The 27,768-nt window shown below is 38.6% G+C and overlaps 1 protein-coding gene across 1 annotated transcript; it reads right to left on the bottom strand.

Annotated features, from left to right (window-relative positions):
* Positions 1–1,564: 1,564 nt before the first annotated feature.
* LOC135696999 (uncharacterized) lies at positions 1,565–26,937 on the bottom strand. The gene is made up of 2 exons (XM_065216542.1): positions 26,858–26,937; positions 1,565–1,784 (listed from the first exon to the last, which is right to left on the bottom strand). Exons 1-2 carry the CDS (start codon positions 26,935–26,937, stop codon positions 1,565–1,567), a joined length of 300 nt encoding a protein of 99 aa, XP_065072614.1.
* Positions 26,938–27,768: the final 831 nt, after the last annotated feature.

Here is a 27,768-nt window from a genome sequence, read left to right as displayed (position 1 = left end):
TCAGTACTTCACATTTTTTCTCGTTCAGCTTTAGGTTTACTTCTCTTAAGTATTTCTGGAGCACTGGTAGTAGCTTATCTAATTCCTCTACTGTCCTAACAATTATCAGAATACAATCCGCATGCACCGGAATAAAATGAAATTTGAGCTTATCAGATTGATTAAGTTTGAACAAACCATCCAGCTCATCCTCGATTGTTATGAGAATATATTTTTCCGTTTCGATTTTTATTATAAAAACAACGTTTCTGAGATTTTGCACCATGCCAAATTGTCTGGATACCAGTAATAGACAAAAATCCCTCCATGAGTTAAAATACCCTAGATTCAAATAATTTTTATAATATTCAACAGGTCGAAAAATCATGATTATTCAATCGAATATATAAGGAGAGAGGGGGAATCCCTGTTTAACTCCTTTCATTCGATTTTGACGTCGGACTACGTCTGGGATTTCTATATGGGGGCCCGAGTAGCACACTTTCATCACAATAAGTTACAGCAACTTGTTTATGACTGAAATAAGTCGTATATAAGTTTCTACAATTGATTTGTGACAAGCGTGCTACTAGGGGGTACACTTTGTGAAAACCGAAAATGGAACATGAAACAAAATTGTGAAAGATTTTGAACGTTAATAACTCAGCTGCCCCTGGTCCAATTTCAATAATTTTATTACCAATCGATCAGAAATATAGCTACGCATCGATAACAATGTTGATTTTCAACAAGAAACTATTGAAAAAGTTGTAAATGTCAAGCATTGTTCAAAAGCGTCGAATTAACTAACAAATCCACCAATCGTGTACAAGCATATGCTGCTTCCCCAACACAGTCATCAGAGAATCATTCCTAGACGAAACATATCGATGCAGCATTACGATGAGGCTCGGTAGCTCAGTGGTTACAGTTTCTGCTTACTGAGCAGAAGGTCGGGGTTCAATCCCAGGCCCGTCCCCATCCTTGCAATTTTTTCGCTTTGCCCTATCCTATCCCCACTAGATTTAAATAAAAACAAATTCTGCTTTAACCGATCGCATCACTTACCACATGAATCCGAATCTAAAACTAACCTACCCCACTAACACAACTATGCTTCCCGAGACAGCCGTGGAGATGTTGAGGAATTCTCAGTCTCTAGTAACAACCGCACTGTGCAAGTTGATTTGTTCTGATCATTCACGGAGGAGCAACTAAAAAGGTCGGATAACGTTAACTCGACGGCCAACATTCATTGATACCATTGTTGTTGTGGATGATAGAAGAGAATAGCAGAAATAGAATGAAATAGGTAAGTGAAGCCATGGTGATCACAAAAAGAGGAAATCGATAGAGAATTGGGTTTCATCCTTCTGCTTCTAAGACCCTTACAGTCGTCGTCACAGCAATGAAAACTAGAATCGCAGTGCTTTTGGTTCTAGGGCACTTGCTGGTTGCAATTTCAAAGATCAGGATTCACTGTGATGCGATCAGTGAAAACAGCAGAAATTTCCTTCCCAACTCTCTTGTGGAATCTTTTAATGGCTCTGAAAAGGGACAATTCTGTTAGATTTCGACGGAGAAATTAAGAGCGTTCACCACGAATACGACGAGCCAGCTGAATGTCCTTTGGCATAATTGTGACACGCTTGACGTGGATGGCGCACAGGTTGGTATCTTCGAACAGACCGACCAGATGGCTACGCTGGATTCCTGCAACGGCCGAGCTCTGGAAGCGCAGATCGGTCTTGAAAGTCCTGGGCGTTTTCAGGAGGAGCCTTCCCTCCGGTGGACTTACGAGCGGTCTGCTTGGTACGAACCATTGTGCTTAGTTACGGTGCAGATACGATGAATCGAACACGTTGAATAAAAATTTCAACCACTTTTTCCTCTATTTAATAACATACTTTTGTTATGTTCAACCAATCGTAAACGATGAAAGAACAAAAATGCAACAACTTACAAGAATAATTTAGCCTTCGAGTAGGTATAAAAGAGGCATTTATGGTTAAAATAAGCATTATTCTTTGTTAGACCGTCAAGCAGGTCAGTATGTATTGAGCTCGCTCTCTAGAGTTAAATGGAAAGTTTTTCGCATCCATTTCCTGCCAACCGTACCCGAAAGCAGCTTAAACAGCATAAACATTGCCTGGACGTGACAAGGGAGGCAAAGGACTCGGCGAAGGAGGAACCAAGCGTCACCGTAAGGTGTTGCATGATTACTTATAGGATATTTCTAAGACTGTGTCAGGCTCGTCGTGATAATGCGTATCTCCGGTCTGATGTGCTGAAGGTTATGCTGGAAAACGTCATTCGTGACGCTGTTACCTACTGTGAAGACGCCAAGTGTACGCTCTGAAGTGTCAGGGACGCACCCTGTATGGTTTAGGAGGTTAAGCTTCGTTCATTTTCCCTATTTGAAACAGCCCTTTTCAGGGCCAATAACTAATTTCAAAAGAGATTGTTTAGGAGTTCTACTAAACTTGGCATGAATGAAATTCCTGGAACCAGCAAAATGGTAGCAACCAAGCTTCTAATCCTGAAGCAACTGGGCCGACTCTCTGAGTGCCCATTTCTCGTAGTGAAGTTCGCTGCCTTTCCATCCACCGGGTCAACCCTTGTCCAGCAGTAGCCGTAAAAAGAAGTATTTATGGTGATCATATCATATGGTTGACACAAAACTGCAGGACTGCCTATTCTTTGCTGCATACAGCATAAATATTTACTTTTTTTTTTTTGTAAAAACTCAGGTAATCATGACAGATTCTGACGCAGTAGGTCTCTTTTCTTCATTCGCGTTGTAAGTTTTTGAATAATTCTTGAATATGGTTGATCATTTGCTTTATTTTATAGCCACGACGACACAGTAGCGGCAGTAGGACTCTTCCCTTTTGAATTGGGTGTTCACAGTATCCTTTTACAACAACGTCAAAACGGCTCTTTTCAGAGCCACAAACCATCAAAACGGCCCTTTCAAAGAAAGAGTTATAGCGAATTCGTTTATTATCGGGGTTAACACCAATTCCAACCCAGTGCGCCACCGAACTTTTTGTCAGTGTGAACCTCAACCTGAGCTAGGTTTTAAAAACAAACGAGCAAACTGACGTTTGTCAGAAAACAAGCAGACCCAATCTTGATACCCGATCCTGGTTGGAACTGAATAATAAACGAATTCGCTATTAGTTTGGAATATTTTCTAACACAAGAATAATTACACATGAACAGAAAAAGAATCTTATTAGTACTAAACAGAAACTGGACACTGACCAATTATTACGCTTCGGAAGAAATTCACGGATGTCATAACAATATCGGGAATTTTAAATAACGTTCGTTCAAAATACTTAACATATGTGAGCGTAGTTCTACGTCAACTGTAGTTTTTTTTAGCTGTCTTTAGTCTTTTCCAAAGAATCTGTTGCTCTTCCATATTGAGGCATCTTGTTAATCTATTGGTCTGTTCTTTAGATTCTCCTTTACGCATAGGAATTACTGGAAGTGCCGTAAATCGCCCATTGCACATGTCAATATATTGACAAACATCGTATTGTCAATTTACCTTACAATATTATCGATACATAAATATTGACAACATTAAAAACAACACACTAAAGCGCTCGTTACACGGGTCAATATAATGACAGTAAATTGACATACTGACAATATTATTGAAAAAGTAATATTGATGACGATGCATTGATGACGAGTATTGTTGGAAAACTCAGTGCCAACATCAGTTCAGTTCAGTGCCAACATTTCAAAGGGGCGTAATTGCATTGGTAAACAATGGCTTTAGCCGTCGATTTCTCACAACTTAAAGCTCATCCCTCCAAAATAACAGTGCTACTTGGTAGAGGAAACATTCTTCTACCTGTTGGTGTCATTATTTTATGAGTGAACTTTTATTCGCTAGAAATCAACGGCAAAAGCCACTTTTTACAAATGAAATTACGCCCCTTTGAAATGTTGGCACTGAACTGATTTTCATTAAATTTTGTCAATATTCTTTCCCTACCCAAGATGAGGGAGAACGTGTCATTTAGATCGACTGACTCACAGAGCACCTTCGCGCATGCAGCGAGGCATGCAGTGTTGCCATTTGTTTAAATCTTCGTGTGTAATATAAAATCGATTTCAAACTAAACAAAAAAAAATGTATATTTTCACAGTCACCAATCACCCAGGCTTCGTTTATATGGATGTACATTTTTTACAAAATCATGTTATATTTTTTTACTTTTTTTTTTTTTTTTATTGGGTATCAAGCTGGAGCTGCGTGACAGTTTAATTTTCAAGACTTGACCCATTTGAATAAATATTGCTTCTATCTTCGACAATACAGCAGAAGGACTAGCCTATGTTGGCCGCTTGAACACTGGATTCCGTATGTATTGTTTCAAGATAGTTATAGAAAAATGCTGTGACGTGTGCGCGTAGATACATCCGCGTAGTAAACCGATTGAATAAGTAAATCCGTTTCGAACGAAATATCTAAATTATGTAAGTTACGAAAACCGCGCGAATTCCGAAAGCCGTGCGAGACAACCGAAGCGAGAAAAAAGGCTTATTATCATTTAAAGAGTGCCACCAAAATAAATGTGATAGCCTATGTTGGCAAGTTGATTAGTTTTGGTTTCCTCCCTAGATATTCTACTTATTTACTACTGAGCTTTGTATCAAATTAGTTAATTTAAAGAACGTATCAATCATTTCAAGATTTCGCGACCGCACCGAACAAATTCTATACTACATAAGCTCAAAAGCGTTTGACAAGCTCTACCGAATTGCGTATCACTTCTGCGTAAGCTCCGTAGACGTAGGCGCGTTGAATCCGACAGTCGGCAAAGGTTTAACCTGTACCAACACCGCTTAAGGAACGACCTCGAGTCAGTTAAACCGTTTAAAGCTAAACATCTAAGTTACGTAAGATACGAAAATCGCACAAATTGTGAACGCCACGCGAGACAACCGTAGAGAAAAAACAGCTTATTATCACTTAAAGAGTGCCACCAAAATAAATGTGATAGCCTATGTTGGAAAGTTGATTAATTTTGGTTTTCTCCCTAGATATTCTACTTATTTACTACTGAGCTTTGTATCAAATTAGTAAATTTAAAGAACGTATCAATCAATCCAAGACTTCGCGACCACACCGAACAAATTCTTTACTACAGAAGCTCAAAAAAACTTTTGGTGAGCTCTACCGCATTGCGAATCACTTCTGCGTAAGCTCCGTAGACGTAGGCGCGTTGATTCCGACAGCCGCGAAAAGTTAAACATGCATCAATACCACATAAGGAAAGATCGATTTTATGTATGGTTTAGTTCATAGATTAACATTGACTGCTGTTTACAAATGTAAGTACTTGAACATTAAGAAATAAGTTAACTCAAATGCTTTAACCGCATATATAATAGATTTCGCGTATTGAGAGAATAATATAGTAATCGAGTACAACAAACTCAGGGGAATAAAATACCTCCAAAAGTTTAAAAGCTATTAATTGTCACATACCTCTACTTTTACTAATTTCCTAAACTATTTCTCTCCTTGTAAATCTGCTTAATGCTATTGGTCTACCTGCGTTTTCTTTTTAAAGTTCAAGACTAAATAAGAAGATTTATTCTACAACTTTAAAGGTTAATTGCATCCTAATTCTTTTGTTAATCTACTTAATGTCATTAGACTTTCTGAAGTTTCTTATTTAAGTTCATTTGATGATTATGATATCTCATTAGTCTAATTAAATAAATTATTAAAAGCTCTAATTCATCTTATCAATCATAACCCATGCTTTATTAAGTACCTGCACTTGTGCTTGTAATCTAAAATTAAACGTGTTTCAAGTACTTGTGATTTAAGCCTATACCTATTTATTATATCTTAGTTCGACCCAGGTAACACCTTCATGTGACTAAAATGCTTCATTTTGAAGATAGATTCCTAGCTGATTTTTAAATTATATAGGGTATATGTTCCAATTACGCTCTCACGTTTCCACTATGTCGCACCACAAAAATACATATGGGTATGTCACAATAGAAGCACACCACAGTGGAAATCCCGAGCCATAGTTCAAACACTTATCCCAAATCAAAATGAAGCACATATTAGATTAGTTACAATACCATGTAAAAAAATGGTGTTTAACATTGTTCCCTGAGTAATACCTCAATGAAAACAACAATGAAAGCTTGTCACGCAAATAGAAGGAGCACCGATGGGCACTTTCTGAAATATTTCAATAGTATAATTCCCTTACAAACCCAAATAAATCTATCTGCGTAAAAAATAAATAAAATAAGCGTGATTTGCGGCAAAACCCGCCAGTATCACACCCAACGTCAGTGCCTATACGTTAGCGTACTACGACGCGGCTCTCAATTAAAGGAGTAACAAGTGTGATACTATCACTGCTAGACTAGATCTTTGGTTCTCTCATGCAGTGGTTTATCAGAGAGGGCAAGCCTAGTAATCCCCATTGCCTGCCCATGACGCCATTCTATCGCGGCATGAGCCAGCAACGCCGACCATAAACCTACCGTCTCCAACACTCCACTAGCATGAAATTAAGCCCGCCCACCAACAGCCAAGGGGAGGGCATGTTATTTTTTTTACTTTAAAATAAAATAAGTACTATCAACGTTTCACTTACCTATACGCATAACGTAAATAATTATTATATGCATGATTTTCATTTATGAATGTTTACCAAAATATCAGCATGATAGTTTATAATTGGGAAACTGCGTTCCGTGAACGTGGGTTATTCCACACGTGTAGTAATTCTGCGCACTCGGCAATCGATTTGATTAAATTCGAACAATTGGGAAGTACATGTCATGCGATCTGTTGTCCTGTGCATGTTCTGTGTCCTGTCAAACAGTTAAAACATTTGGTATACCGATTTGATATGTGAATGACAAGTCCGTGGAATTACAGCTCACGGAGAATAACCCACGTTCACTGTACTTCCTATGTTCATTATTACAGTTTATATAATGTTTACACCATCGTACAAATAAGGTTCCCGTTTCACCTGTGCATGCAATTCCTTGGTTTTCTTTGCATGCACGTAACCTATAGCTCATACCGTAGTAGGCTGTGTATAAAAGAAAATGATTTACTTAATTTGACAGTTGCACCATGACGAAGTGGCAGCGTATTCGTGTTTTGTCCCATGCGCAAATCTCGCAAAAAAAAACATTTCAATCGCCGTGGGAGTGTCACGGTGGACCGTCAAAAGGGTTTTAGACCGAGAAAAGAAAGGACAACTATCCGCGAAGGTGGCCACAGTTTGTCCGAGGTCAGCTCGGGTTGCGAGGGTTATCGCTGCTATCAAAAGGAAGATTCGGGTGAATACAGTGCGTTCAATAAGGAAAATGACAAAGGAACACGGGATCAGTGACTTTACGGCACGGAAGATCGTAAAGGAAGATTGCGGGGCGAAGTCGAGGGCACGGAAAAAAAACTCCTATGATTACCAACCGCATCCGGGAGCTTCGAGTCGAACGATGCAAGAAAATCTTGAACTTCCTTAAGCGAAAAAATCCGGTAATCCTGTTTACCGACGAGAGCATGTTTACCGTCGATTCCGTATCAAATTCCAGAACCAACCGGTATATTAGTTACGAGCACAAGAACGTGTATCTAACCAAGCATCCTGCTAGCGTTATGGTGTTTGGATTGGTTGCTTCCGATGGCCAAAAATGGACCCGGTGTTCATTCCAGAAGGCGACAAGGTCAACACGGAGGTCTACATCGGGATTTTAAGTAAGTATTTTCTTCCGTGGATCAAAGAACAGTACGGTCCGAAGTCAAATGTTGTATTTCAACAAGATGGGGCTCCGTGCCACACCTTGAACCGCACTCAGAAGTGGTTGCAGGAACATCTTCCGTTCTGGGCGAAGGATGTGTGGCTGCCATCCAGCCCCGATCTTAATCCACTGGATTACTCAATATGGCGCGTCATGAAGGCCAAGGCCTGTTCTAAACGCCACCCGAGTACAGCAAGCCTCAGACAAACATTGACCCGTACCTGGAGAGAAATGAATACAGACTACATTATTAGAACCTGCCGTGCATTCCGGAAGCGTGTAGAGGGCGTAATTGCAGCAAATGAAAACTCGATCGATGATTAACATAGTTTAAGTCTCTGAGAAACATCCCCTCTTTGCATAAATAAAAAAAAACTCGAGAACGAACTTTTTGAGAACTTTTTACCCTTTTTACAAAGAAGGGTATAGATATCACTTGAAAAACCAACTATCGATCCGAGGCCCGGAGGGCCGAGTGTCATATACCATTCGACTCAGCTCGACGAGATCGGAACATGTCTGTGTGTGTGTATGTGTGTATGTGTGTATGTGTGTATGTGTGTATGTGTGTATGTGTATGTGTATGTAACGAAATGAATGCGCTCACGTTTCTCAGCAACCGCTCAACCGATTTGGACAAACTTGGCGCCAAATGATAGGTCTTGGGGTCCCATTGAACGCTATTGAACGGTTTTGGAATCGGTGAACCGGTTCCGGAGATATGGCCGGAATAAGATCCGGTGAATATGGGCCTTGACGCTGGATTCAACGGAAAACGTATCAAAACCATCATGCGACACATCAAATTACTACAGAATTCAAAAATGAGATCAATGCAAGTCATGTTAAGTGTTCCAGACCACATTGGACACACTTGGACATGTTCCGGGTACCCCGGGGAAGTTGCTTGAATATGAATTGAATTAAAACCCATTAAATCACATTAAAATACGATGATAAGGTGATTGGTAGCCTCACCAAATAGACTACACCCGGATATATTCCGGGTACCCCCAGGCAGTGGCGTAGCGTCACTGGATGACACGGGGGTGGGGGGCTTGGTCACTGATAATGACAATAAAATAAATAAACTTGAATAAGTAAGAAGGGTCTGATCACACCATAGGTGGATAAATTTGGGTTTTTAATTTTGACATTGCTCAAAGGTGCAAACATTATCGCGCATACGGTAGTGTATCAATATGATAAAACTAGGCATTATATGAATGGGCAATAGACTGATGCAAAATTTGAAATTTATGCTCCACAGTGCTCAAACGGTTCCAAATTGGGCCCTGATTAGCCTCCCACAATTTGAACTCATTTAGTGAGAAATTGACTTGGCACAAGCCATTTGAAGTTTATATGGGAATTGCAATGAAGAAACCATAATTTCGGTTCATATCATCTCAAAATTCACCTGTTCACTCTAATTTAGAAAATGATAGCTAAGCTTATTGAAAATTTTCTCAGCTACAACGTTGTTAAAGACCACTTTGCGATCAAATGTAAGGAACAAAAATTAATAATGATTCAAGTCACTGATGTATTATGATTATGGTCAATCAACTGTTCAGCAGGCAACATTGGTGTTTATGGCGCGTAGAATAGAGGACAACAATCATGGCCACTACGTCACACGGCAGAGTACAGTGTTGCCCACAATACAGTTGCTTAATCAATCTCTGAATCTATGCATGACTATTAAATTTGACGTTTGGCTGAAAAACAATTTCCTGCAAAGTTGTAAATAAAAAATGAGAATGATTTCGGTGCTGTCCAGCGCTCTTGTGAGAGCATCGCGACTAAGTTGCGTCGTACGGCTGACCAGGGCCCCTTCTCCAATTCATTGACGTTTTTTTGAAGAATTAATATTATGATTTTAATAAAAAATACTGATTTCGTTGGATTTTTTTTTTTTACTATCTTTACGACTGAAATAATTCTCATTTTTTATTGAACACCCGTTAGTAATTTCCATATTTACTTCAAATGGTTTTTTTTTTCGTTGGATTTGTTTTCCGTCGATCTTGTTTTCCGTGCTGAGCACCAATGCTACCGACGCCAGGAAGGCAGCTCCCACACCTGGACCCTACCTATCGACCCATCAACTCATGAACCGGGGACCAATGGTTTTACTTCGGTGATCAGAGATGTTATGCTTAAGAACATCCCGGCAGCGCCGACTGGGATTGAACCCAGGCCTGCTGGGGTGAGAGGTAATCACACTTACCACTACACCACCGGCGCCGCTAGACGTCAAATGGTTTGTGCCAAGTCAGTTTCTTATCAAAGGAGTTTAAGCTTTCAGAGGCTAATCAGGACCCGATTTGAAACCGTTTGAACACTGTGGAGCGAAAATTTCAAATGTTGCATCAGTCTAATGGGCAACATTAGGTAAACATTATTGTTCTAACTAAACAGTGGAGTTCAGTTATATCAAAAATAAAATTGGATGCTATAATTAATCACCTAGTTCATACATCATTCTGTAAACAACATTGCTTTAAATTTATATGAGAACTTAAGAATAGACTTGGAATAGATCATTATTTAACACTATTTATTCTAAAAATCCTAAACATTAATTTAAAATTAACAAGTATAAGTAAATGTTGGGTGAAAATTGGTTTCTATATAAATTTACTAAACCATGACTCCACTGTTTGGTAGTTTTTGAACTATGGAACTATTCGGTAAAAGTTAACAAATGAGTGAAAAATTTAAAAATTTGGAAATTTATTCCGGAAATGCATGGACCTAGTTGACCCCATTAAATGATACAAATCACATTTGTCAATTTTATTGATTGGTGGTGTAGCGGTAAGCGTGATTACCTCTCACCCCAGAAGGCCTGGGTTCAATCCCAGTCGGCACCGCCGGGATGTTCTGAGGCATAACATCTCTGATCACGCCTTCCTTCGGATGGGAAGTGAAGCCGTTGGTCCCCGGTTCATGAGTTGATGGGTCGATAGGTAGGGTCCAGGTGTGGGAGCTGCCTTCCTGGCACGTCGGTAGCATTGGTACTCAGCACGGAAAACAAGATCGACGGAAAAAACAAACCAAAGAAAAAAAAAAAAAATTTTATTGATTTCCTTTGACGGTCATTTGAAATTTTACCAAGTTTTTCAGCTGTTAAAAAACCCGGCAAAATTTACCGCTTTCGATGATCCGAATTCAATGTGTAGCTAGTATTTTCTACACTCTACTTCAAAGCTACCCAAAAGTGGGTAGAATCCACCCAGATCGGTCAAAACTGAACCTACCCAAACATGAGTAAACATGCATTTACCAAAATCTGGGTAAACGTACCTGTGACAGAAACTGGGTAACGGTCACTCAGATGTTGAACTTTGAGAAAAGGGTAAACTTTTCCTATTTTAATAGAAATTAATTGATATGACCGCTGCAGTAGCTCGATCAAAGTCACCCTACTAGCTCCTCTAGCCTGTTATTGATACACTCAAAGTGTTTTTTTATGTTATTTCATACGCAATGTTTGCGATTTTCAGAGTTGGTTGGAAATGCTATCTAACATGACGCTTTTGTGTGATAATTTATTAGCTAGAGAATGATCTTAAAAGAGGGTAGGTGCATAGTTCCGTTAGAGTATGGCAGTATAAAAATTGAATAGAAGTTGAAAATGAGCGAAGATCCATTAATGCGACAGTACAAAGTCAAACGCACACCTTTTGCCTAGCCGGTACGATGTACGCGGAGATTTGAAGTATGTCTTCAAATCTACAGGCAAAAAGTGTGCACCCGCCTTTGCTCATTAGTATCTGAGGCTGTGGAATAGTTCAGCGCAACGATCTCCCTTTCATTCCTGCGCCATTTTAAACGTTGGAAAAATTTCGATGAGAACTATTTACCCAGAATCTGGGTAGATTCTACTCATTAGAACAAAACTAGTTTACCCAGATCTTGGCAACTCCTTACTGAATACAAGAATGGATGCCATCTACCCAGTCACTGGGTAGATTCAGAATAGCGTGCCAATCGTTTTTGTTTGGACCCGAATGTAAACTTTAACTCTACGTACACAGGGTGGGGCAAGGTATGGCAATTGCCCCTCCTGTTATAAATAAGATTTTTTTTCCACATTTACAAAATTGTGATATAAAATAACTTGATTTCTTGATAACTTGATTTGAAGGTAAAATAACTTCATTTCATAAAATAAGAGCACTGAAAACCTTTTATTGCGTCCATTCCTTTGAGGTTGTCCCTGAAAATTGCACCACAAAGGTGCATGAAGGGACAAACTTCAATTAATTTTTTTGGTCAAACCACAGTGGTGCATACAAAAAATTTCTGGTGTAATTTTTTTTTTTCAATGTGGTCCATGGAGGGTTTAAAGAAGAGGGTAAATTTAAAATTGAAAAGATTCACCTTCGTGATGGTATTTATGGTGTAAAAATATCATCAAGGTGGTGCATGGAGGAACTAATCAAAATGAAAATTGGAAAAATTGAAACACGCTAAAAATTTGGAGGTGCACATTTGACTGAAAATCGCTACACTGTGGTGAATGTAGAAGCAAGGTTTATTCATTTTTCTGGTGCATAATTTGCATCGTTCTGATGAATGCAAGCATGATTGAAAGTTTATGGAGGAAAATTTGCAGCATTATGGTGCATGAAGAGGCAAGAAAATTGCACCACAAAGGTGCATGGTGAAACAAACTTCACTGACAATTTATGGTGCACCGTTCTGGTGAATGGAGGAGCATGCTTCATTGGAAATTTTGGGTGCAAAATGAGCATCGCACTGATAAATGAAATGAACAGAAAATTTCTGGTGGAAACTTTCACTGGTCTGGTAAATGAAGACACAAGTTTTATTTAAAATTAAGCTACATTGAAAATTTTAGGTGGCAAATCTGCACCGTTCTGGTGAACGGCTGGGCAAGCTTTTCGGAAAATTTTTGGTCTTAAATTTGCATCCTTCTGCTGAATAGAGAAACAAACTTTAATAATAATTTCTGGTTTAAAATTAGCACCATTCTGATGATTGGAGGGAAGCTGCTTTACTGAAAATTTATGATGAAAAATCTAAAAATAGGGGCAAGCTTTATTTGGTGGAAAACCTGCAACATTCTGATGATAGGAGATTCAAGCTTTATTGAAAATGTCTGGTGGAAAATGGAAAAAGGAAATCTACACCAATCAGAAGATTGGAGAAGCAATTTTTATTGAGCATTAACGGTGGTAAATTTGCATCTTTCTGATCAATTGAAATTTTCTGGTGGCAAGTTTGTGTTGACAATTTCTGGTGTAAGATTTGCAACAATCTGCTGCATGGAAAGGCCTGATGTAAAAACTGCACAGTTTTGGTGAATGGAGGGGCAAGCTTTATTGAACATTTATGGTAGAAAAACTACAACGATTTGGTGAATGGATGGACAACTTAAACTTGATTTCCGAGCAGAACCTCAAGGGTTTTGAATTCTGATGACAGTTCTAAAAGAAAAGATTTCTGGGGATGATTCCATGAAAATCCTGCGAATAATTTTTAGTGAAAAAAAAATTCTGGGAGGACTTTCTGGAGATATGCAGAGGAAATTCTTCTGAAACTTTCGGGGAATTTCAGTTCCAAGGTATTATGAGAAAAAAAGTTCTAGAATATTCCGAGAAGAACCTCAAGGATATTGAATTTATATGACAGTTCCAAAATATTTCTGGGGAGAGTTCAAAGAAAATTCTGCAGATAATTTTTGGTGCATTTTGCAGATAGTTCCAAGACAATTTCGAAAAGAATAAATTATTGATCGCGATTGGAAAAATTTGAGCAAGAAATTCCTCCAATCAATATTTGCTTTTTTTTTATTACACCATCACAGCACCATCTCCCACGCACTTTGGAGTACTCCGCATCCCCAGATTAAATGCACCATAGAAAAAAAATTGCCCCTCCTTAACAAGATTCCTGTGCACGCTAGTGACTCTAAACACGTCGCTGATCCATGTTTCTTGTGTGGGGAAATTGAAGCAAATAATATTGACTTTAATACATTGAGGTAAAAAGGCTTCTAACGTATTGTCATTAATGTTGTCAACATAAAAACATCACAAATCCGTTGAAAGTTACCGAAGTTATTACAAAAATACTGAAACAGTTGGTTTTGGTTTGGTGCCCGAAGAATTAAGCCAGTTGAGCCTAACCATACGATCAAGAAAAGAAGTCCAAACCCTCTAAGTTCACCAGCACAGTAGTTCGACCCATAGAAGTAAAATTCCTCTCTACATTCCTATTCCCCTAATCGATACCTGAACTAGTTTCCAATTCTTTAATTGAACTTCACTACAAAGTTGCCTGGAATCTTCCCTATGGAACCAAACTAGGGAAGACCGCTATCTCTTAAAGCGCCCTGATTCCACGTGGGCGTCACAATCCTGTTACAGTGCAACTTCTGATTGCGCACTCGCTTTCAGATTGTCGCAACGATCGACCAACCGACCGACCGACGAACGGCCGTTTACCTGTCCAACTCGAGCAGCCAAACCCATTAACCTCGCGCGCGCTAATCATGCGTTTATCCTATTTCAGAACTCGCAAGCTGGATCACGTTTTGTTTTTAGCATGGGCACGTTCGTTCCTGTTTTGCTTCGAAAATGAGAGGACGCATTGAAAGAGGATCAATCCTGTTCTTCTCTCTTCATGGGAAGCTCCAGCCGGATCCAGCCTGTCAACCTTTTAAATCAAGAAAGCAACCGCTTCTCCAAATGACTTAATCCTCTCTCAATGATTCACGAGTTACAAATTTGGGACTATCTGTCTGGAAGCAGGAACCGAAATTCAAAAGTGAATTGCTACCTGAGAATCCGATTGATAGGTTCAAAGTCCTCGCAGATGAGTAATTCATCTGGCGATGATCGGAAAAGAAAAAAACAACAAGTAGAATAACTCATTCCGTGCTCGGTCCTGAGGTCTCCTCGCGAAAATTGATAAAAATGCAAACGAAGTTCAGAACGCAACTCACGCACCCGGTTCGGGAGGAGGGACACATCAAGGGATAAAGCTTCGGCTCGGTCAAATCGAACCAGGCAGCAGTGCGGACGAATGATACAAAAAAGCCATTTAACCATTAAAAAGTCATGTCAATAAATAAAGCGAGACTTATCTCCGGTTCTTTCTCAGGCAGAGCTTTCTTAAGTAGTTGATAATAAATTTGCCCGGCATCTCGGTTGGTTGTTTTCATATTTGTTTGTATGCGCGAATTTATGTTTGGGTCGAATATTTATGCTCGGTTCGTTTGTTTTCGTTCAAGGATCCGCAAACCACCCGTGGAGAGCTTTTTGGACGTGAGTACCTAGAGAGCGCGGTCCCGGGGGCATTTGCTGCAGTTCTCACACAGTTAGGGGATTTAAGCAATCTTCTAGAATGCCGGGAATTTGAGTTGGTTAACTTGTTCGTGTGACGGTATTTGCAAAATATTTGCGATATGGAATAGTGCTGCGGAGCAGTGCCGTGCCGTGCCGCCGACGGACGGCTGGATCAGTCGATTGAAAGTCCCCTTGCGAAAAGTGCACTCGATTCGGTGCTCCCCAACGCATATTTATGCATTTCAAAACACCACGTCGTCGCCAAGGAGCGCTATCGGAGCGTAAATGATGCAGTTATTTTTTGTCCCTCGTTTGCCGTGCTTCGGTTGGTACACTGTTAATTTCAGTTACACCCAGGTGAATTGGCAGGTATGTGGAAATTGACCATCATCTGGTTGAAGGATTTTATGTGTCAGCTAATTGTCTGTACCTCTTAAATAAGGCTGAGTTCATTGCGAAAATCCTTCAAAACGAGTATTAAATAGAATTCGAAATATGTCTCAACTAAGAGGTAGGTATATCAAGAAGACTTTAGCATGCAATAGTATTAGAGAAAAAATCGTTTTGATGAATAATCAAAATTGAAAAAACTGCCTGGGGTCATATTGACCCCAAAATACAGACAAATCTGAACAAAAATTACATTTTTTAAAGCTACGGTCAATGGGAGTATCTCAAATTTGTAAGAGCTAGGGTTATTTAGTGATTTTCCTATCCTTCTAGAATCAAAGGAAATTTGCGAGATAGGGTAAATTATGGCTTCGGCACCCATTGACTGTTTTCGGCAACCGAAATTGAAACGTTAATTTCACTGTATTTCCCCATCAAAACTCTTCGCTGAATGTATTAAGCCGATTTCTTACCTTTTCAGCTTCAATCTGATTACATTTTTACGACTGTGCAATCCTGTTCTGCCATATTTTTCTTTAAATGAAATTGATGAATCTACGCGAAACTGCACCAGTGCATGCGACACCTAGGTTCTAAATCCAAAACCACAAAAGTGATGATGTACTAAAAAATATTCCATACGATTCGACAGGTAGCAAAACGTCATTTTCATTTTATCATCATTTCCATCTGCTGGTCGACCTTAACGTAGATTCATCAATATACACACTACAAAATACGGCTGATTTCGAGTTGCCGATAATAGAACAGCTGGTTAACACGCAGTTCAAATGGAAAGGGTGCCGAAGAAAAAGAGACTGCCGACAATAGTCACACTCACCTGAGAAGTTTGGAGCGTTGTAAAAACATGTTCAACCCGTTTTGATCAATTCTGTCGATTGGAATTGGTAGAACAGCAAGCAGCAGATAAATGTCAACAAACAAACCTGTCATGTATGTGTGTAACGTTGAGAAACCGCTAATACATGTTCGGACGCTGCTTAGATTGACGAGAATACGTAAATTCCCCTATTTCAATTAGTCTGTTATTATACTCCGGGAATGAGTAATATTTTGGTCCTGGTTTTCCTCATAAACAAGCAATTTTCTTCGGATAAGTGAAGAAAATTTTACTTTTTATTGCAATATTATTTAATCTTTCTGTAGTGCAGTTCAAAATCACCAATTACCAATTGAGCTATAAGAAAGGGGAAATAAATCAAGTCCACATCGTGCTCTTTTGCCGTGCGGATCTATTTGCTTTTTGCTGAAGGAAGTGTTAATTCTACCTATAGCTACACAAAACTTAAACTGCACTTCGCAGTGCTCAATATTACCTACAAATTTTATATCTTGTTCGACTCTTATTCCTCTTTTAACCTTGTTTGAAACCTACCCGAGGTAATCCCTAGCAGGATATCGTTTTGGAAAATTCCTCTTCAATCTTTCAGATTCTTACAGTAGTCTGTTTGGAACTCGATTTGGATGAAAGTTTTACTGCCACCATGGCGCTTATGCGCAAAAAAAGGGAAATCTCTTGATCCCCCTCTGAAGAAATTGATTTGAGAAATCAATTTGATATGCTAACGGATGATGAGAATGATTCATCATCCAGGCAAAATTTCAGTAGATTTTCCCGGCTTAATTCCAAGTAGGAAAAGGTCCCTCCTATTGTGATAACCACTTTCGCTCTTCACACGGAACATTTGAACATCGTTAAATTCAAGTTATCACTTCAAATTGGCCTTAGGGGTGAATGCTATGTATTGGCTGAAGCATCTTCTTCTTGACAAAATTACTTGGAGTTGAGCCAGTCAAACAAATCCAAATGAAAATGTAATCCCGTCCTGGCGATTCACGCAACAACATTTCTTATGATTTTAATTTAGTTCACTTCAAGTCTAGTGAACTAAATGGCTTTAAGACTTTAGAAAAGCTAGCCATATGCTCCATGACGAATTAAGATTAAGTAAAAAATTTCAAAATATGAAAGCTCCAGGTGATGATGGAATTATAAATATCCTCATAAAAAACTCCCAGAGAGTACCTTGCCTTTCTTGGTGAAATTATTTAACAGATGTTTCCAATTGGCATGATTTCCTGATAAATGCAAAAGTTGTTCCAATTTTAAAGCCGGATAAAAATCCGGCTGAAGCTTTTAGCTACCGTCCAATAAGTTTGCTTTCTTCAACAAGTAAACGTTGGAATAAGTAATTTTGAATAGAATGATGGTCCGCATCAATAATAACTCGATTTTTGCAGATTATTAGTTTGGATTCACCGTGGGCATTCAACTACTCATCAACTCTTAAGAGTTACCAATTTAATTCGTTCAAACAAATCTGAAGGCTGCTCAACTATAGTTAATCTTCTAGACATATAAAATACATTCAACAGTGTTTGGCATGAAAGTGCGATTGCCAAATTTAAAAGGATTACTTTTCCACTGTATATTATGAAATAAGTTCCAAATTATTTAATTGACCGAACTTTGTATCGTTTTTTCAATATGAGCATTCTTTCGTATCTAACACTGTGAACAAAATATGCTTTCACATTATATTCCTTCTTCAAAAGCTGATCATTCTTTTTCCTACACCAATCTGTTTAACTGACTGTTCTTAAGTCAGAACATTGCCTACCGGCATTCAGCCTAGTGACCTGGCATCTAATCATCAATACTTACAATGAAAAAGATTGAGCGTTATCTAACCTAGATATTTTCCTGGATGGTTTTTCCTCCTGTCTGTGTTTGTATTAGATTGTATTAGATTCAAACCAATCGTATAAACAGCGGCACCGGTGTAGTCGTAAGCGTGATTGCTTCTCACCCCAGCAGGCCTGGGTTCAATCCCAGTCGGCGTCGCCGGGATGTTTTGAGGCATAACATATCTGATCACGCCTTCCCTCGGAAGAGAAGTAAAGCCGTTGGTCCCCGGTTCATGACTTCATTGGTCGATAGGTAGGGCCCAGGTGTGGGAGCTGCCTCCCTGGTGTCAGTAGCTTTGGTGCTCAGTATGGAAAATAAGATCAAAGGAAAAAATACATAAATAATCGTTAATTATTTGTTACTTACTTTCAATACCGCTTAGAGTATATAAATTTAAATTATTACCGTATTCAAAGTATTTAAATTAAAATGATGTTTTTTAAAATATCCCGTTTTTAATATCAGGAAATAATATAATAATATAATATTTCGTCTTACCAAATGCCATTTGGCCGAATTCTGATTTTCAGAGGTGGTTGGAAATGCTTTCTAACATGAAGCTTTAGTGTGATAATTTATTAGCTAGATAATGGTCTTAGAAGAGGATAGGTAGAACTATTCCATAGCCGAGGACAGTATATGAGCAAAGGTGGAAGCACACTTTTTTGGCTATAGATTTGAAGACATACTTCAAATCTCCTCGGCAAAGAGTGTGCGTTTGACTTACATTGTCGCATTAATGACCCTTCGCTCATTTTCAACTTCTATTCAATTTTCATACTGCCGTACTCTAACGGAACTATCTACCTACCCTCTTCTAATACCATTATATAGCTAATACATTATCACACTAAAGCTTCATGTTAGATAGCATTTCCAACCAACTCTATGACAAATGTCCTTAAAGTATTAAACTTGTCGTTTTGACATATCGTGAGTGCCACGAAGAAGGGCCTCAACTCCTATTCCAAGACAAAACCTTGTTGATAAATCATTAATTAAAAGCACCAGAAATCCTGCTAATGACATGATTAAGGGGAAGTTCATGGCTTCGGAAAAAATACGTTTGAATTTTAATAAAAATATTTTTAAAAATATCAAAAATCTAAAACAACACGTGAAATTTTTTTTGTATGTCATCATGGCAAAAAGTTAGACTTAAAAAACCACAAAAGATCGTCCTTTCGGTTTTGCCGAGGGTCCATTTTTTTTTTCATGATGAGATAGAAAAATACTTTAACATGTCAATTTTCTCAAGAATCTAAGAATGTATGTATGTAATTGCACACTACAATGGACAGTTAACCGTTATGTGATCGACAGGGTACTCGGTACAATTTCAGCTCACTTGAAGTTTGTCCCCGCAACGGCCATTCCGGAGCAGATTCCCTTAGGGTCTCTAGTGGCCATAGAAGTGTTTGGGAAGAAACCCCTACAATATGGGTATCAAAATTAATGAATTTACAACAGGAGACTGTTTCCCATGCCATTCTTTCGTCATCTGAATATCGGAAGAAGTTTCCCATACAGATTAGTGACGTTTAAAGCACGCACATAGTTGTGATATCCTGCTGTAAATTCATGAATTTTGATACTCATATTGAAGGGGTTTCTTCACAACACTTCTATGGCCTCAAGAGGTCCTACGGGATGCTGCTCCGGAATGGACGTTTTGGAGACATTCCATCGGATGATCACAAAATTATGATAAAGTCATGAATTTTGATACTCATATTAAAGGGATTTCTTCACAAACACTTCTATGGCCACTAGAGGCCCTATGGGAACTTGCTCCGGAATGGCCGTTTCGGGGACAATTCTCGTAGAATGGCCACAAAATTATGATAAACAGTGCTGTAAATTCATGAATTTTGGTACCCATATTGTAGGGGTTTTCTTCCCAAACACTTCTATGGCCACTAGAGGTCCTACGGGAACCTGCTCCAAAATGGTCGTTCCGGGGATAAACCTTAAACTGGTCCTCAAGCTGAAATTGATTCTTAAAGGGGATTCTGATACTTTTAAATCGATTCTTTCAAAATTCTAGCGAAAGTGGCCAGCAAATGCTTTATTTTAAGTACTGTAAAACGGGGTAACATTGATAGTATTGTAAAGCATATTCTAAATAAATTAATTAATTTATCTTTATTAGGGAGGCTTTCAGCCTTGGGCATATTCTAAATATTTTTTTTACAGCAATGACTGTTTTTCAAATTTTATATTTTTAAAACAAGTACTGAGGATTCAAGAGTTTATTCGTTAGTAATATGTTGAACGAAAATTAAAGCATTTGCACTATTTTTTTAGTTTTGTGATCGAACTTCAGTATTTTGATTTGGGGTTACTTTGATAATGCTCGATGAATGCAGAAAAAAAATGAGTAAAACTAAAACAATTTAGTTCTTTAAATATGAAACTTTGAATGAGTATGAAATCAGAAAACTTCATAAGCAATAAGAATACAACATTGAATTTGTGATGGCTGCATCGGAAATACATTTTATAAGTGATGGTTTGAGTGCTTTTTCAAACAGGCGAAAAACACGAAAATGGTTTTCTAATATTTTTGTAAAATATGTAACACATACTACATAAAACTTATATACCATATCAACGGAAATACCCTAAACTAGAATATGGAACCAATGATTTGGAAAAAGCACAGCGAGTAAATTTATTCTTTATATTATACTATCAAAGTAACCCGCATTATCCCTCCCCTTGGCTAGTTTTTGCACCTTGCTGTTGGTGGGCGGGCTTAATTTCATGCTTTATAATGGAGTGTTGGAGACGGTAGGTTTATGGTCAGCGTTGCTGGCTCATGCCGCGATAGAATGGCGTCATGGGCAGGCAATGGGGATTGCTAAGCTTCCCCTCTCTGATAAACCACTGCATGAGAGAACCAAAGATCTAATGTAGCAGTGATAGTATCACACTTGTTACTCCTTTGATTGAGAGCCGCGTCGTAGTACTCTTACGTATAGGCACTGACGTTGGGTGTGATACTGGCTGGTTTTGCCGCAAATCACTTATTTTATATATTTTTACGCAGATAGATTTATTTGGGTTTGCAAGGGAATTATACTATTGAAATATTTCAGAAAGTGCCCACCATTGCTCCTTCTATTTGCGTGACAAGCTTTCATTGTTGTTTTCATTGAGGTACTCAGGGAACAATGTTAAACATCATTTTTGTACATGGTATTGTAACTAATCTTATATGTGCTTCATTTTGATTTGGGATAAGTGTTTGAACTATGGCTTGGGATTTCCACTGTGTCGTGCTTCTATTGTGACATACCCATACGTATTGTTGTGGTGCGACATAGTGGAAGCGTGTGAGTATAGTTGGAGCATATACCCTATATAATTTAAAAATCAGTTAGGAAACTAATTTCAAAATGAAGCATTTTAGTCACATGAAGGTGTTACCTGTGTCGAACTAAGATATCATAAATAAGTATAGGTCAAAATCAAAAGTACTTGAAACACGTTAAATATTAGATTACAAGCACAAGTGCAGGTACTTAATAAAGTATGGGTTATGATTGATTAGGTGAATTAGAGATTTCAATTATTTATAAAATTAGACTAATGAGATATCATAATCATCAAACGAACTTAAATAAGAAAATTCTTTTCTTTAGTCTTGAACTTTAATAAGAAAACGCAAGCAGACCAATAACATTATGCAGATTAAACCCTACGTGACTGTAAAATCGATATTTCTTTATGTGGTATTGATGCATGTTTAACTTTTCACGGCTGTCGGAATCAACGCGCCTACGTCTACGGAGCTTACTTAGAAGTGATTCGCAATTCGGTAGAGCTTACCAAAAGTTTTTTGAGCTTATGTTGCTTAGAATTTGTTCGATACGGTCGCGAAATTTTGAAATGATTAATACGTGCGGTAAAATGGCTTAATTGAAACAAACCTCAAAAGCAAAATCTGAGAATATCTAGGGAGGAAACCAAAATTAATCAACTTGTCAACATAGGCTATCACATTTATTTTGGTGGCACTCTTTGAGTGATAATAAGCTGTTTTTTCTCTACGGTTGTCTCACGTGACGTTCACAATTTGCGCGATTTTCGTATCTTACGTAATTTAGATGTTTAGCTCTAAACGGTTTTACTGACTCGAGGTCGTTCCTTAAGCGGTGTTTGTACAGGTTAAACCTTTGCCGAATGTCGGATTCAACGCGCCTACGTCTACGGAGCTTACGCAGAAGTGATACGCAATTCGGTAGAGCTTGTCAAACGCTTTTGAGCTTATGTGGTATAGTATTTGTTCGGTGCGGTCACGAAATCTTGAAATGATTGATACGTTCTTTAAATTAACTAATTTGATACAAAGCTCAGTAGTAAATAAGTAGAATATATAGGTAGGAAACCAGAATTAATCAACTTGCCAACATAGGCCATCAGATTTATTTTGGTGGCACTCTTTAAATGATAATAAGCCTTTTTTCTCGCTTCGGTTGTCTCGCACGGCTTTCGGAATTCGCGCGGTTTTCGTAACATACATAATTTAGATATTTCGGTCGAAACGGATTTACTTATTCAATCGGTTTACTACGCGGATGTATCTACGCGCACACGACACAGCATTTCTTCTATAACTAGGGTCAGGCATGGAAAATCATTTACATTCATTTCATGCATTCATTTACATTCATTTGCCTCTAACTTTTTTCATCAACAGCATTCCACAAAATGATGTAAAGAGCTTTAGTAGGTTTTGTTATTAGCTACAACTTTTGTCCATAACTCAAATCTGTATCTCTTATGCATCACGATTAGCGCGGGCAGATCATGTTCCTGTTTTTCAGTGAATGTAAAATACATTCACTGAAAAACAGTAGTGGGTTCTGTTCGCTCTGGTTCGTCATGCATAACATATACGGATTTGAGTTATGGACAAAAGTTGTAGCTACTAACAAAACCTACAAAAACTCTGTACATCATTTTGCGGAATTCTGTTGATGAAAAAAGTTAGGGGCAAATGAATGTAAATGAATGCACGAAATGAATTTAAATGATTTTCCATGCCTGACTAGGGTAGAGCACTACTTCGTCGTAATCGCCCATTTCCGTTCTATCGACCAGAAAAGATCAACAATAACAATGATTTCACCGTGCACAAATCAAAAATAGGTTTGTTCCGATGCGTTAGTTCATTAGCTACAACATAAATCCTATTAGAGCGCATTGTATGAATATTTACGCTCATTGTTCTCAAAACAAAAGAAGCACTCCTAGCGAATCCCCTTTTTCTACGATTATCCGTAGGACGAAGAAAATCTAATGGCGTTTCAATGCGTTAGGACGGAATTGAAACTCGTAAGACGAATTTAGAATCAAGAAGCAGTGTTAGATTTCAAACAATATCTGTCACTCTTTATCAAATCCAACGGTACGAATGGAAAGGTGAATAAATTTAGAAGTCATCTTTGATAGAAATATTCCATTTTTTGTTCAAACCCGTTCAGAAAAGAGAGGTAAAGTGCGGGTTGTGCTTAGTAGGACGGAAATTAGATCAAAAACCCTATCTTGAAACAATACATACGGAATCCAGTGTTCAAGCGGTCAACATAGGCTAGTCCTTCTGCTGTATTGTCAAAGATAGAAGTAAAATTTATTCAAATGGGTCAAGTCTTGAAAAGTAAGCTGTCACGCAGCTCCAGCTTAATACCCAATAAAAAAAAAAGTTACCCGCATTATCAAAGATACCCCGTTTTACGGTACCAGAAATCATGCCATGATTAAAATTAATAACTCACTCATTAAAAAATGGTCCAACTATTCCAAATACAATATTTTAGTTCTTACACAATGATCCATTTCGAAAATTTTACAATCTTCAGAATCACTTAAAAAATCACAATTGTAAATGTAAATATTTATGGATCTTGAAATTGGTTTACTTACATGCTACCGTAAAATTCCCGTGAGCAGGTTCATACAACTCGATATTGAAGCGACTATCGAGTAATAGAACAACAATCACATAGGAAATCATATTTAAAGTAGCCATGACGTTCATTTTTATTATACTCCTATAACTCGATATCGAGTTAGTCGACATCGAGTTGCGTAGAGTTGACTAAATAAACGTACACCAGAATATAGAGTACAAAACATGAAAAAATTAACTACTCGCTGTATATATTCCTCCAATATAAAATCCTCTTGAACAAGATCCACTCACCGTGCACTGGGACAAAACTGGAGCGGTTGCATTCACGAAGTTGTAACTGGGGCTGGCTGGTTGGCTGGGACAACTCTACATACAGCCCCAGTCACCAGCAGAGTGGAAGTGTACACTTATCTTTTCGCGTTTTTTGATTGTTATGTAAATTATCTTTCGCGCGCTGCATACATCGGAGCGCAGAGTGCTGGGGAACGAAAGGGAGGTGGATAAGTGAAGTTTTCCTGTCCACAGACAATCGCAGACAGACCAGAGGCTCCGTGCTGGGGACCTGTGCACCATTCCGTTCCTTTCAAGCGAAAGTGTGGTCGAGGAATTTGTGCTTCTGCAATAATTAAATTATTTGCATATTTCCAGTCACCACGGTTTCGCTCGGTGGTTGGCTGTTGGGAACCCGTTCAATTCGGCAGGTTACCGATTTGAACCGATTTAGTCATCAAATTGTACAGGATGTTTAGGATGGTTTGTGTTTGTGTTACATCAAAGTTGTTGCGTAACTGCAGGAGAAGAAAATTGCCTGCAGAGACAACAATTTCGAAAGGGGAACCGTTTTTGTTTCATAAAGTTGTTGATTGCCTTCTGGAAGCAATTAAGCTTCGGTCGGTGTGTGGGAGTGCAAGATTGAGTCGGTAAATGCACACAGCACAGTTGCGCAGCTGAGTATGGCACATACGTTCTCCTGCCGAGGGTTGTAAAATGAAGTTGCTTGCAACCAATCCTTTTGATGAATGGCTTCGGCGTGCAGTAGATCTGGCAAACAAACTAACACTATGTCTGCTAAATTGAATTGTTGACGGTAATGTGTTTATTGTTTTAGCTTGCATCATCGTAGTTCTATGAGCTTAGAGACAGAGGAGCCGCCGGTGAAGCACCATAACAGCGCAGATTGAGTGCTCTCCAAGACGGTTGAAATTCAAACGTTACTCTGTAGGTGGAGTGCGATGATGCAGATGGAAGCTGTAAGCGTAGTTACTCGTGACTTTGTCGTACACGGGAAAAAAAGAGTTCCCATATTCGTGAACCACAGCCGTGAACCATAGTTCACGGTGTATATTTGAGAAAATTTTGATCTTGATAGTTGGCCGTGATTTTTAGTTCATGGTCCGTTCCCGTTTTCGGGAACGGATTTTTTTCCGAGTACGCAACCATTCTTTGCTTCTTCATGTAAGAGAGATTCACGAAAGTGAGGGAAAATTTATTACATATTTGAATAATTGCTTGCCATTGTGAGTTGTTAATATCTCATGTTAAATTTGTAAATTTGAAGGAAATCAACCAGATAAATAAAATAAATAGAAATAGAAACAAAATTAAGTGCACCATATGGAAATCGCAAAATTTCAGAAAATTTTGATCAAATTCTGTTGCGAAAAATCCTGATCATAGAAATTCAAGTTCATCTTAAATGACCAAGAATAGTTAACACTCCGAATACGCTGCCTCCGGTAAAATGTGTAACAGCAAACTGACAATGTTTGAAATTTCATAAATCAGTAAATTGCTGAGTAATAATTTTTTACACTTTGTCAATTTGCTGTCACACATTTTACCGCAGGTTGTTGATGGTAGCTCATAGAAATGAATCTATATGATATGACGTTAAAAGTTATTAGAGTTGTGTAGTTTAAAATAAATAAACTAAAGCAACGTTGCCAACATCGAGATTGTACTGTAATTTAAAGCGCAGATTTTTTTGTCAATTGAGTGCTTGGAGGTTCGAAATGCAAAACCATAAAACGACCCCATAAACTCTTCCCATCACAACATGCACTATCATCCGCACTTGATCGGGGGTCTGACTCATCTCTTTGTTTCAATTTCTCAACTGTTTAAAAATCCATTTATTCCACGGTCCCCCACTGGTCATCCAGATCAAGTTTCCCGATAGTGCCAGTCAAACCGGCGACTCACATCACACGAGAACGTAAACCTCCAGAATCGAAATCCCAGAATTAATCTTCAATTACCCACCGAAATATAAAAAAAAAACGCCGTGGGATGGAGAAAACAAATAAAATATTCCAAACATCACGGCCACAAATATTCATAAGCTCATTACACGGGCCTAATGATGAGAATTAGTGGGCTCCCTTCACCCAGACCCAGGCCCAAGGAAGGGGACAAAGGGCTTCGACACTCGTTCACTCCATCGATATAAACTCTCACCTTTGCTGGAGATTCAAGGCAAGGTGCGAGAAAACAGAATGTCTCAACCCATATTAGAACCAGAGAGAGAGAAAGCCCTAATCCATTCGAAAAGAACACAACAACAAGCCATGACACCCGGAGTCTAATGCTGCGTCCATCAGTAAGAGTGAGAGGGACTGGAAACATCACACTATACTGCAATTATCATATTAAAAGAAGAATCATAAAACGACGACGCGCGATCGGAATCAGAATGAAAAAAAAAAAAAAACTCACATCGTTTGCGTCTTGGCCAGCTCGGTATTGGGCGTGAAGGCATGGGAGATGTACGGCGGATACACTTTTGACCGATCCATCGGGATCGGGTTCGAGTTCAGTAACTCGTCGTGTGAGTACAAGGTGAAGGTGATAAAACGGAAAATTATTATTTTACGCTAACAATTTATTCGAATTCTAATTTTGTTACTTTTTACGATCGCGATAAACTGTCAGACCCGGGGTGGTTTAGCGGAGCGTGTTTCCATATGGTGTTGGAAGGATGACATGCTCTTCTTCTCGACTATTATATCCCAACCGGAACTTCACGCTTGCATTCAACTGAGCTCTTCAACGTTCTTTGAAAACTTGCATAGTTTGTTGTGGGACGAACAGTCGAATGAAAGAAGATTGAATGGACAAAAGGGGGAATGGACAAAGTGACGAATGGGCAAAAATTTAAGTGAACAAAAGTTCTAATGGCCCATAGGGGGGCAAAACGTTAAATGGACAAAGGGTCGAATTGATTTTTTTTTTTCGAATGGACAAAATGTTGAATGGATAAAATATTGAACGAAGAGAAGGTAAAATGGACAGAATGGTACAAAAATCAACAAATGATCAATTGGACCGAATGTTGAATGCCACTAGTGGCGGTAAGCTCCAACTCGGGTTAACTTTTAACCCGTCCCTGTTTGGATGATCTGCAAAATGTTTGTTTTGAGGCGTGTTGATTAAATTTGATGTTGACATCCAAACAGCCGGACATTCTTGATCGGGGTTTAATCCAACAACAATAACAACAAAAACCATCTACCAAACCAAACTCACTTGAACAATATCGAACTACTTTTCACGGCACAATCACACGGAATTTATATTGCTTCCACTCAATTCAATTCATTTGCAATTTTTCAACGGAATTTAATTGG

Source organism: Ochlerotatus camptorhynchus, unplaced genomic scaffold (assembly GCF_037179485.1).
Source record: "Ochlerotatus camptorhynchus isolate MF236.1 unplaced genomic scaffold, CSIRO-AGI_Acam_v1.1 ptg000064l, whole genome shotgun sequence".
Taxonomy (NCBI): Eukaryota; Metazoa; Arthropoda; class Insecta; order Diptera; family Culicidae; genus Ochlerotatus; species Ochlerotatus camptorhynchus.
This window is presented reverse-complemented; position numbering and strand designations above follow the sequence as displayed.

Coding starts and splice junctions, on each gene's coding strand:
- LOC135696999 (XM_065216542.1), bottom strand. CDS start 26,937: ATGGATCGGTCAAAAGTGTATCCGCCGTACATCTCCCATGCCTTCACG. Junction 1,785..26,857: donor CTGGCCAAGACGCAAACGAT/GTGAGTTTTTTT, acceptor CGTACCAAGCAG/ACCGCTCGTAAGTCCACCGG.